General features: G+C 39.5%; 1 protein-coding gene across 4 annotated transcripts in view; it reads right to left on the minus strand.

Annotated features, from left to right (window-relative positions):
* LOC111140837 (tetratricopeptide repeat domain 1) overlaps positions 1-13,170 on the minus strand; it is a 43,364-nt gene that overhangs the window by 13,693 nt on the left and 16,501 nt on the right. For 3 of the 4 annotated variants that reach the window (XM_022493047.1, XM_022493048.1, XM_022493046.1), the window contains 3 exons: positions 8,523-8,583; positions 6,740-6,852; positions 1,732-1,768 (listed from right to left, as the gene is read on the minus strand). In XM_022493047.1, the coding sequence (XP_022348755.1) occupies positions 1,732-1,768; positions 6,740-6,852; positions 8,523-8,583 (211 nt within the window). The remainder of the gene's footprint in view (positions 1-1,731; positions 1,769-6,739; positions 6,853-8,522; positions 8,584-13,170) is intronic. The other variant, XM_022493049.1, reaches the window with a different exon arrangement.

A 13,170-nucleotide genomic window follows, 5' to 3' on the forward strand; every position in this document is an offset into this window, starting at 1 on the left:
ATCTGATTTACAGTTTTAAAGGACGTCTCCCTCTGGCTGCAATGTGGAGGACAAGAATGAAAGCAGTGAGAAAGCTGGCAGCCTACTGTAGTAGTCCAGATGACAGAGAATGCTGGCTAAGCTGGTCATTGTGGAGAGGGAGAGAAAAAGCCAGATTAAGTATATGTCTTTGAATTAGAACCCACAGGACTTGCAATTAATTTAACTATGTGGAATGAAAAAAAGAGAATAAGCAAGTGAATGGGTTGTAATGCCTTTTATAAGAATGAAAAAAGCCTAACTGCAAGTTGTTTATGGGTATGTGGGTGAGTGGACTGGGGAGGTTCCAGTCTGTTCTGGATACCTTAAATCTACAATGCTTACCAGACATCCAAGAATCTTGAGATGTCAAGTCTGCATGGAACAGAATTAGTTCCAGCCAACGTATAATAGGTAAAAAGAACTTTGCTAGATTCAAAGATACTAGCAGTTTCATTCAGGTATCAAGAAATACCAAGTATAAAGAAAGAAAGCCAACAGAGAAGGTGATTAATTAAAGAAAAAAGGATAGGAATTCATGCCAGCATAAGTAGGACTAGATAACATACAGAGTACCTACTAACTCTTCAATTCTCTGAGAAAGTATTATCCAAAAGATGGAAGGCTGAAAAAAAAAATTCTAAAAACTAGTAATTTCCTAGAAACTCAAGAGTAAGATATAAGGAAAGGATGATTATGTGTGTTCTCCAAACCAAGCTGATCAGAAAGGAAAGACAATGGTCTGGGCTATCAGGAAAACTCTGGATAAAAACCCAAACCAACCAACCAACCAACCAACCAACCAACCAAAAACCAAAGAGATCCTATGGCTGGGAGCATCTCTATAAGTTAGTGGGATGAAAAGACCGTAATAGAATTCAGGAATCAGAGAGCAAAGTCTTAGTTCACTGTGTGGAACCTGAAAAGGTAATTCAAATGATGGCAAGTGGGTCTGGAAGCATTACTGCATGTGAGGGGAGTACCAATTCCCTAACAGAAGCTGCCCCTCACCGCAGCTGCCCCTCTCTATGAACACACAGATACAGATGCCCTAGTAGCAGCTAAGATCTTCAATTTCAATTCCCATAGAAAGTAATTTAGACACTACAGGAAGTGAACTCTGTTCCACAAGCTTCTGTTGCCAAGGCAGCTTTGAATTTTTCTTCACATACTTACTAATACAGGATACATTGACAGAACTATCCATCCACATGCGTGTTTATGCTAAGATGACTACTATATAGCACCTCTAAGAAGGCTTAACTATAAAGCTTCTTTAAAGGTCCCAGAGCGAGGGTATACACATACGCAGTTGACCCTTGGACAACGCGAGGGTTAGGGGCGCTGACCCCAACCGTCGCACAGCCAAAAATCCATATACCTTTTGACTACTTCAAAACTTAACTACTAATATAGCCTACTGTTGACCTCAAGCCCTACCAGCAACAAACAGTTGATTAATATGTACTATGTATGTTCTATGTTTTACATACTGTACTCTTACAGTAATGGAAACTAGAGAAAAGAAAATGTTACTAAGAAAATCGTAAGAGAAAATACATTTCGGGTTCTTTACTGTATTTATTGGGGGAAAAAAAAAGCCATGTATAAGTAGATCCATGCAGTTTAAGGGTCAACTACACACACCTGACTCTTTGTCCAACTGAGGTAATGCTCTTTTATATAACATGTAACAAGACTAAAAAGTTGTACCTTTGTTGCAGTCACTGATGGCCATCTCTTTCTTGTCCTAAAAGGAAATATAACATTAATATGTGACACCCTAGTTCAATCTTAATGGCTCAAAGGCTCAATGACATAAGCTGACCATTAATAACTGCTCATGGAGATGCACGATGCTCTTCAAAGAAATCACATGGAAACATGCATGTTATTTACAGTAAGCTTAAATTCAAAATATGGTGACAGCTCTGATGTGCAAGCCTCCTAGCAACAAAGTATTCAAGTAGTTTCTTCCTAACATCTTTAAAGACTGTTGGAATTGACCTATTATATTGTAAGGTACTTCGCATTAGAATGCTGATACTGAGAGAAAGTTATGATCAATAAGCAGGGCAAATGAGTGAATATGAGTAACTGTTCATAACTCTCCTCTTTGGCTAAGCTGTTATATTATCACACCCAGGGTGGTATCTTCCAGAAAGCATACAGATGGTTCATTATAGACACACAGCGTGGCTTGTCATTAGTCTCGGTTACAAATCTTTTTTTTTTTTTAAAGATTTTATTTATTAATTTGAGAGAGAAAGAGAGAAGTAGGGGCAGGAGCAGAGGGAGAGGAAGATAATCTCCAGTAGACTCTGACGCTCAGCTCAGAGCCCAAGGCAGGGCTCCATCCCTGGACTCTGAGATTATGACCTGAGCTGAAATCAAGAGATGGATGCTTAACTGACTGAGCCACTCAGGCAGGCCTTGGTTATAAATCTTAATTTAACCACTGATGAAACAAAAATACAAAACATTTCACGAAATAAGATATCTAATTTACCTCGCTGAATCTAGAAGCAAGGCACGGTGAGAAAAACGATGGACATCTAAAGAACTAGACTGTAATTCCAGCTCTGACATTGACCTGCTATTTAGCCCCTCAAGCTCTAAAGTGTCTATTTTCCCCAAATTAGAAGTTTTCTACAATATTACAGAAATGTTAATTCAAATAAATGTTCAATAGGGGAGCCTGGGGCTCAGTGGGTTGAGCATCCAACTCTTGACTTTGGTTCAGGTCATGATCTCAGGGTCATGAGGTTGAGTCCTGCATTGGGTTTCATGCTCAGCAGGAAACCTGTTTGAGATTCTCTTTCCCTCAGCCCCATCCCCTCTCACATGTGTGCACACACCCTAATAAATAAATCTTTAAAAAAAAAGGAATAACTGTTCAATACTCCCATAATGGCTACTGTAGAAAATACTAAATATTTTGCACAATACTTTAGAACAATGTCTATCAAACTGAGTTTCAGACTTCAATCAAAATTCCAGGATGGGGAGTGACTATCTAATGGGTAGAGGGTCTCTTTCTGGGGCCATGGAAAAGTTCTGGAACTAGACAGTGGTAAATGGCTGAATACTGTGAACATACGTAATGGTACTGAAATGTACAGTTTAAAATGGTTAAAGTGGTGAATTTTAGGTCATAACAAATAAAAAAGGTTTTTTATTTGTATAAAATAAATTTTATTTTACCCATAACAAATAAAAAAGGTTCCAGAGTCATCTGCGAGGCACTGAATATAGTATATCTCTTCCAATGTTCATCATTAAAAATTCACATATTACAAGCTCTATGAAGTCCTATAGTAAAGAAATCTGTATAACTTCGGGTAAGTCAGGATTTTCTCAATTTACCATATTTCTATAAATCTAAGACACATAATTTCATATTTTAAAGTCTTTAGAATAGGATTAAATCTTTACAACTTATGTGTATACTTGTGGTGATATTCTCTGGGCCCTTAAGAGACCACTAAGTTGCAGTGCAGCTTATCAATAATCAGCTTCCGCAGATCAAGTAATTATGGTATTTTACCACAGAATCCTTTGCGGTCACAGTCGCCCTCAGGCGTTATTTGCTGCTAAGAGTGGTAGTCTCCAAAGGGCCATGTATAAAAAAATCAGAACCTATTTGCTACCCTTTCATAACTTATATAAGATACACATACCATAATGTACACAAAACTTTGGGCCTACACTTTTAGGGCTTTGTCTGCTCTTGTGTAGCCTGGCTTGGAGCTGAAACTCTACCTTAACTCCAGTTTGCTTTTTCTTCCCAGATGTGAAATGTAAAGCTTGGTCAGGGTCACTCAGTCAGGGATGCTGAGCCTGCAAATGTGCCTTCAGAAATTCTTCTTAAAGCAGTTAACCCACCACTTCTTGAAAACCTCAGAATATGCTCCTTAAATCACTTTAGTGCATTAATCCTGGAAGTATTCATGTCTCTAATTATAGAATCTTCTTAAAATATTAAGAGTACAATTTAAAAGAATAAAACAAAACATGCACCAACAAACCTATCTTTCATATAGGAAATAGTCATAAAACAACTTCTTCTGAGTTCTTCTCAGATGTGAAAGACCAGCAAGACCATACACATTTTCCTAACTTAAGAACTAGTCGATTATGCTAGCTCAACCCAAGCAGTATCAATAACTTAGCATCCATGGAAACAAAGATTCCCAAATCTCAGGAGCCAAATGGCCTTTTCCTGAAATCGAAGACATCCCTGATCTCATTTCATAATGAGTTTCCAGTCTGAGAACGTGACAAGATATCTCTAAAAAGTAAAAGCAAAAGATTTTTTCCAGCTAAGTGTGAATTCCGATCAGTGGTAGAATATATTAATGAATATTGTTCTATGTAAACTTAAAACAAGTATTTTATTTTATTTTTTAAAAGATTGTACTTATTTGACAGAGAGAGCAAGTGTGGAAGGGGGGAATGGCAGAGGGAGAGGGAGAGCAGGCTCACCACTGAGTGGGCATTGACTCAGGTCCCTGGGTTCATGACCTGAGCCGAAGGCAGATGCTTAACCAACTGAGCCACCCAAGCGCCCCTGTATTATTTCTTCTAACATAAAATGTCTGTTTGTATACTCTAATTATTTCTTCTCCCATTCGATATGAATCACTCTAAAAATACTTCACCTTAGAAACTGAATCCAATAATAAAACATACAAAAAGAACCAAAAAACAAAACACAAACCCTTTCCTGATGTGCAGTCATTCAAGTATTCCCTATCCCACCCCTTTTAAAAAAAAAAACCTGGTCATCAAAAATGACTTTGGTAGAGGCTCTAGAGAATTTCAGGCAATAAGAGAAAGTGACATAATAAATACCTGATATAAACAATAAAAAAAAAATTTAACCCAATTGTGACCTTGCTTTGTGGTTGCTTAAAGGTATGCTAAATAATCTCTTCTTTGTGCTTTGGATATAAATAGCCATATTTAAACAAATGGTTTCCCCTCCACCCCCTGCCAAAATTTTACATCATTTCAATCCACTGAAATTGACTATGTTGACTAAATAGGAATAGCAGACAATCAGCAACAAATCTAACTTTTATTTTATTTTTTAAAAAATATTTTATCTATTTGAGAGAGAGAGAGAGGGAGAGAGTGCCTACAGGCGAGCACAGGAAGGGGGGAGGGTGGGCCCAGAAGAGGGAGAAGCAGGCTCCCAAATGAGCTGGGAGCGGATGTGGTGCTCAATCCCAATAAATAAGGACAGGGTTAAGGTATAGGCAGGGAGAAGTAGGGGCCCCTGGCTGGGCTCTGACACTATTCTTGGCAGGCAGAAGTGCTAAACCAGAGTGAACAAGAGATAAGCAAACAGACTACCTGGCCTCAGGTGTTAGGAAGCACTTTTCTTTGGTGGCTACACTATCATAGAAAATGGCCAAACCTCAAAGAATTAAGTCATTAAGGATGTTATCAATAGTCCATGCTCAAATCAAGGAGTCACAAGAAGCTCAAGGCTACAAGCTTCCCAGTTCTCAATAAAAGACTGCCACTAAAAGCCCGCAGTGAGGCCCTATCAGGACCTCTCTCCCTCTAGAGAGCTTCTTCTTTGCTTTCTGCTCTCACGTTCACTTAATGAACTTTCACTTTGCCCTTCTGTGTAGGCGGGATTCATTCTTTGACTCCGTGAGACAAGAACCCTGTGATGCTGTGACACCAGGACCCTGAGATCATGACCTGAGCCCAAGGTAGACATTTAACCAGCTGAGCCATCTAGGTCGCTAACTTTTAGGACCAACAAACCTAACTTTTAGTACCAATGTTGTACAAAACCAATACACCTGAACATTAGCCTTCATTAACTCGGTTCTCAATCCTTTGGAAATATAAAATGCTCTTGAACTTTCCCTGATACCTGTTTTACATTTAGGGGCACCCCTCATCCCAACTGTTGGACATTTCTCCCTGTGTCCACACTTTTGGCAGAGAATCAGAATCCTAGCAATAAGCATTTCAAGTCCAGAGTTTTATTTATTTATTTATTTATTTATTTAATTTTGGGGGGGGGGGGGATTTTGTTTATTTATTTATTTGACAGAGAAAGACCCAGGGAGAGAGGGATCATAGGTGGGGGAGTGGGAGAGGGAGAAGCAGGCTTCCAGCTGAGCAGGGAGCCCGATTCGGGGATAGATCCCAGGACTCCGGGATCATGACCCAAGCCGAAGGCAGACACTTAACGACTGAGCCACCCAGGCACCCCCAAGTCCAGAGTTTTCATCGGGGTTTCTTCTCCCTTTGAGTCTTTATTGAGAATTCCAGAGACCTAAATTAAGCAGCTGCAGCTCTTCTAGGACATGCACTACTTGGCTTTTTGCTTCATTAACCTGCCCTAGTTTGGTGGAGACTTTGTCAGCCTTTCTCCATGAAGGCGTTCAATCAGCCACTCTCATAAGGAATGTTAGCAGTAATCTGACTCAGTTTTTTTCAAAATACTTTCCTATCTTCCCTATGCCCTTTACATCAGGGAAATACATGTGCAGGAAAACGGAGGCAGCAACTTTAAGCCCCTTTTCTTTTTAAAAAAGATTTTATTTTTAACTAATCACTATACCCAACATGGGGCTCAAACTCACAACCCCGAGATCAGAGTCACAGCCCCTCTGCTAATTTGAAACAGAATCTATCCTATGAAAACACTGCAAGTTCATGTGCTTCTTAAAAAGAAAAGGTCAAAGACACATACCTGTTTCATCCTTGCAGCAGCTCTATTTGAAAACAGAATAGACCTGTCTTTCTGGAAGCAGGATGGGCACATCTGAAGGGCTTGACTATAAGAACTCTCAGCTTCTGTATAATCTGAGGATAAGGTAAAAGTTGAGAGGTCATTATGATTTTATTCCTGGTATTATTGTATTCGATAGTATCTCAGAATGCATAGCTTTCCATTCACAGAACAAAGGTCTCAAGTAGAATGTTCTGTATGTTTAACTTTCATTTGGCTTATCAATTTAGTAAGGAATAATGAAAGGGGATTAGAGAACTGGACAGATGAAAGAGACTAAAATCTAGGATCAATGGCTTGGGATAAAGACAAAAATTCTATGTACGTATTTTCATTAAAGATATGCTTTCATCCAGTCAAGCTGGCCAAAACTGCTTCCTTAAAATGTCTGGAGACATATTTTATGGAGCTAAGAGCAACAATGTAAAAATCAGTAGCTGGCTAAAGACCTTAAAAGAGAAAATGGTGATAAATTTATTTACTCACTGTCATACACAGAATTATGGTCGGGGTACTAAAAGAAAATTGCCTGTTCATACCTTTCTCAGGTCTGAAATATTTAACACTAAAATACAAAGAGATAAGCTTTCAAAATCAGAACCATTAGTACTTAGGAAAAAAAAAGTGATGATTGCTAAACCAGATATAATGAAAAAAATTTTAAATCTAAAAAGTAGGGGATAATGTTACTACTCTTAGTTTTCTAAAGCATATGCATTTTTAAAAAAGATTTTATTTATTTATTTGACAGAGAGAGAAATCCCTAGTAGGCAGAGAGGCAGGCAGAGAGAGAGGGGGAAGCAGGTTCCCCACCGAGCAAAGAACGCAACTCGGGGCTCGATCCCAGAACCCTGAGATCATGACCTGAGCCGAAGGTAGAGGCTTAACCCAATGAGCCACCCAGGTGCCCCAAGGATATGCATTTTGATATATTTCTTCTTCTTCTTCTTTTTTTTTTTTAAAGATTTTATTTATTTGTTAGAGAGAAAGCACAAGTAGAGGGGAGCGGGAGACAGAGATAGAAGCAGGCTTCTGGCTGAGCAAGAAGCCCTGCTGTGGGGCTCCATCCCAGGACCCTGGGATCGTGACCTGAACCAAAGGAAGAGGCTTAACCGACTGAGCCACCCAGACGTCCCAGTTCTGATATGCTTCTAAAGCATATACACTTTACATATGTGATAGAAGGTTATTATAAGATCAAATAGTTCCCATAAATTAACTGAATGAACACTAATTATTCTTAAGCAAATATAAGAAACACAGAAGGACAAGCAGAACATCTCTCTATTTAAGGCAGCCAAAGAAAAAGGCACATGAAAGACTAAAGTACAAGCAAAACACTTTCCAGGCCATGCTAGAACCACTGGGCCAGTTTTCACAGCATTGTTCCAAGTGAGGAAGGGGGACCCTGCTTTTACATCAAAGAAACAAACAGCCTCTTAATGTTCCAGATTAGTTTTCCAAAGCATCAGCTGAAAAGTCTGCCCTACCTCTGGTTCTATAGTGGAGTACATAAAAGAAAAAGTATGCAGGTGCCAAGAGACACAGTGTAATTGGTCACCGTTAGGTGCAGGTTATCTGGACCCGGTGAAAAATCAAATTCCAAGGCGTTGGGAAGCAACAATGTACTGTTAGCAGTTTAGGTTCGCTAGCTGTTTCCAAATATTTTTGGTGTTTTGTCACACTCCAAGACAGAATGAGGAATCAAGATGACCAGACATCAGTGCTGATATAAGTGTCTTACCTCCTCTCTTAAACTGCGCATTTCCCTCCTCCTTTAGTCTAGTGCTCTCTTCTCTTCTCTTCTGCAAGAGATCCGACAATTACATCATTTCCCACAATATAAGAGAACAAAAAGGTTAGCTTTTGTTAGGCTACTTAATAGGCAGCAACTTGACTTTTGTTTTTTTCAACTTGACTTTAAGAGCTGGGTCAGTTTTATCTAAATCTCAGACACAGAGAAGCATGTGGCCATATGGCTAATCATCAATTGCATTCTTGAGGCTTAAAACACAAAACCTAGGTTTCCTATGTTTATATCTTTTGCATGGAATAGCAATTTGGGTATCACTTAATTTCCATTTACTCAAAATGAAACTAAACACCACGCCCACTGGCATGTACACCATCATAAATTCAAATTCTGAATCTGCTACTTATTTTTTTTTATAATTTTTTATTTTTTATTAACATATAATGTATTATTAGCCCCAGGGGTACAGGTCTGTGAACTGCCAGGTTTACACTTCACAGCACTCACCATAGCACATACCTTCCCCAATGTCCATAACCCAACCACCCTCTCCGGAACCCCCTCCCCCTGGCAACCCTTAGTTTGTTTTGTGAGATTAAGAGTCTCTTATGGTTTGTCTCCCTCCTGATCCTATCTTGTTTCATTTATTCCTTTCCTAACCCCCAACCCCCCCACGTTGCCTCTCAACTTCCTCTTATCAGGGAGATCATATAATTGTCTTTCTCTGATTGACTTACTTCGCTAAGCATAATACCCTCTAGTTCCATCCACATCACCGCAAATGGCAAGATTTCATTTCTTTTGATGGCTGCACAGTATTCCATTGTATATATATACCACATCTTCTTTATCCATTTATCTGTTGATGGACATCTAGGTTCTTTCCATAGTTTGGCTATTGAATCTGCTACTTATTAAATGAATGATCTTGGACAAGTTCCAGATCTTTCTAAGCCTTAGTTTTTTTAATCTAAAATATGAGGTTTTATAGTTTTATGGATTAATGTGATAATATACATAAAGCTCCTAACACAGTGCCTGGAAAATAAGGGTTCAATAAATATGAGCTATTACTTTTCTGTAAAATAATTTAAAAAAGGAAGTGGTGGGGCGCCTGGGTGGCTCAGTGGGTTAAGCCGCTGCCTTCGGCTCGGGTCATGATCTCGGGGTCCTGGGATCGAGTCCCGCATCGGGCTCTCTGCTCAGCGGGGAGCCTGCTTCCCTCTCTCTCTCTCTCTGCCTGCCTCTCCGTCTGCTTGTGATCTCTCTCTGTCAAATAAATAAATAAAATCTTTAAAAAAAAAAATAAATAAAAAAATAAAAATAAAAAAGGAAGTGGTTTATGTGGTTTCTGTCATGTTGAAGACAGTCAGTATGTTGGCAGAGTGCACTATAGGAAGGGACTTCACCTGTAGGGTCAGAGCAATAATTTTGTTCAGGCTACTACTGGGAAGTTTGAAGAAACCCAGATACATCTCTCATTTCTGAGCTTCTTCTAACACTTCTAACAACTCAGACATTCATACAGATGGCCAAACACCCATCATACTCAAGGGCAGGCAGAATGAATGTTATTCTGACAAGCTACGATGGCACCTGCTGAGTCCCTGTGTGCTTTCTGCCCTGAACATCTTAGCAATATGGTCGGCACAAGCAGAACTGACACAAGTGACTACTACCTGCCTCCTTTTCAAAGAGCTTAAAAAAAAAAAAAAAAAAAAAAGAGAGAGAGAGAGAGAGAGAGAGAATCCAAAAATCTCCACCTTCTTTCTTAAAGCTTCCGACTAAATAAAAACTTCAAAGGAAGGAAATATAGATAGCAAGGTATTTCATGCACAGGAGAAGCTGGGAGCCTAAATGATTGGTACTCTTAAGATTAGCGAACCAAAGTAAAAATATATCTCTGTAGATTTGTAGAAACACTGTTAAGACAAGGGTGTTTCCCAAATGCCTTATTTTTATATTCTGGATGATGAATCTCAGTAAAGAAACTAAAAGGTAGGTATAAAATGAATCTCATTTTTATGGTATCTACCATGTGCCAGATGTACAGCAGATATAGTAATTCATTTTTATTTTTATTTTTTCATTTTTAGCTAGAACATATCTGGAACAGGGCTATCCTAAGGGAATTAAAAAAAAAATATGGGTGGTGCTGATGAGAATCAAAATATAAGACTATAGTCACATTTACTTAGTACTACTTAGGACAGAGGTGCTTAGATCATAATGTTCTCTGCTATCAAGATTGCTGGATGCAAGCGAAAAGACTGTATCTTAGGTAAAAATTGGGAGGGAAGAGGCACCTGGGTGGCTCAGTCATTAAGGGTCTGCCTTTGGCTCAGGCCATGGTCTCAGGACCATGGGATCGAGCCCCACATCAGGCTCCCTGCTTGGCGGGAAGCCTGCTTCTCCCTCTCCCACTCTCCCTGCTTGTGTTCCCTCTCTCACTGTGTCTCTGTCAGATAAATAAATAAAATCTTCAAAAAAAAATTTAGAGGGAAGATTCACTAGAAAGATATTGGGGCTCACGGAATCACCTGGAGGCCTGAAACACAGGCTAAGAAAAAGGGCAGGACTCAGGCAACTCTGTTAATCAAGAAGCAAGAAAGCATTCATTATCTTTTATTGGAAGAATATGCCCAAGACAGGGCTGTAATAGTAGCAAATAAATCCTATTTCCTTTTCTTTGCCCCAGTTGAGATTCAAAGTCTTGGTTAGAAGCATCCAATGAGGGTACCTGGGTGATTAAGTTGGTTAAGCATCTTTCTTTAGCTCAGGTCATGATCCCAGCGTCCTGGGATCCAGCTCTGCATCAGACTCCCTGCTCTCTCTCAAATAAATACAAATCTTTAAAAAAAAAAAAAAAGAAAGAAAGAAAAAGCATCCAATGAGTCAAGCGTAGCTCACAGGCCTTGGCTGTCAGAGAATGGAATGAGGAACATGGAACTGCCCACAAACAAGATTACAATGCAGGAAAGTTCCTCCAGATAGGAAGGGAAGTTGGATGCTAGAAGCCAAGAAAACCCTATAACAAATCCAGTTAAAAGTTATTTAAAGAAGATGTACAGATGACCAACAGACACATAAAAAAATGCTCAGTATCACTAATCATCAAGGAAATGCAAATCAAAACCACAATGAGACATCACCTTATACCTGCTAGAAAGGCTAAAATAAAAAAGATGAGAAGTAACAAGTATTGATGAGGATGTGGAAAAAAAGGAACCTTTGTGCATTATTGGTGAGAATGTAAATTGGTACAGTCAGTGTGGAAAACAGTATGGAGGTTCTTCGAAAAATTAAAATTAAAAACATCTTATGATCCAATGATTCCACAATTGGGTATTTACCCAAAGAAAAGGAAAACACTAATTCAAATAGATATTTGCACCCTTATGCACATTTACTGTAGCATGTATTTACAACAGCCATGATATGGCAGCAACCTAAGTGTCCATCAAGAGATGGATGCAGGGGCGCCGGGGCAGTTCAGTCGGTTAGGCATCCGAATCTTGATTTTGGCTCAGGCCATGATCTCAGGGTCATGGGATAGAGCCCCACGTCAGGATCTGTGCTCAGTGGGGAGTCTGGTTTAGATTCTCTCTCCCTTTCTCTCTGCCCCTCCCCCTGCTCATGGGCACACTCTGTCTCTAAAATAAATAAATAAATCTTAAAAAAAAAAAAGACAAATGGATAAGGAAGTTATTATAGATACATAATGGAATATTATGCAGCCACAAAAAAGATGAGATCTGCCATTTGAGACGATATGCTATTTCACTTATGCTAAGTGAAATAAGTCAGACTGAGAAAAACTAATAACATATGGTTTCACTCGTAAGTGGAAACTAAACAAACAAAAACAAATGAATACACAAAAAGTAGAAACAGACCTATAAATACAGAGAACTGCCAGCTGCCCGCAGGGAGGGGCTGGGGGTTGGGCAAAATGAGTGAAGGGGAGCAGGAAATAAAGGCCTTCGGTTATGGCGTGAATAAGTCATAGGAATAAAAGGCACAGCCTAAGGAATTAGTCAATGATATTATAACAGTGATATATGGAGATGGGAGCTACACCTGTGGTATACACAGCATAACAGATAACACTGAGTTGCATCACTATGTTGTATACCTGAAACTAATGCAGCATAGCGTGTCAACTAGACTCAAAAATAGTGATTTCAACCCCAAGGAGCCAAAGCAACCCTTACAAAGAAAAACAAAGCCGGAGGCACCAAGGTCCCTGATTTCAAACTATATTACAAAGCTACAGTTATTAAAATGGTGTGGTATTAGCATAAAAACGGATGCATAGATCAATGGAACAGAATAGAGAGGCCAGGAATAAATCCATGCATGTGCCATCAGTTAATTTATGACTAAAGAGCCAAGAGTATACAATGGGGAAAGGATAGTCTCTTCAATAGATGGGTTTTGGGAAAACTGGAGAGCCAGCCACACTGTAAACGAAACTGGACCACTGGGATGCCTGGGTGGCTCAGTCAGTTAGGTGGCTGCCTTTGGCTCAGGTCATGATCCCAGGGTTCTGGGACTGAGCCCTACATCGGGCTCCTTGCTCAGCAGGTGGCCTGCTTCTCCTTCTGCCTGTTCTCCCCTGCTTGTGCTCTCTGACAAA

This window comes from Enhydra lutris, unplaced genomic scaffold (genome assembly GCF_002288905.1).
Source record: "Enhydra lutris kenyoni isolate GAN:26980312 unplaced genomic scaffold, ASM228890v2 scaffoldscaffold5, whole genome shotgun sequence".
In the NCBI taxonomy this organism is placed as follows: domain Eukaryota; kingdom Metazoa; phylum Chordata; class Mammalia; order Carnivora; family Mustelidae; genus Enhydra; species Enhydra lutris.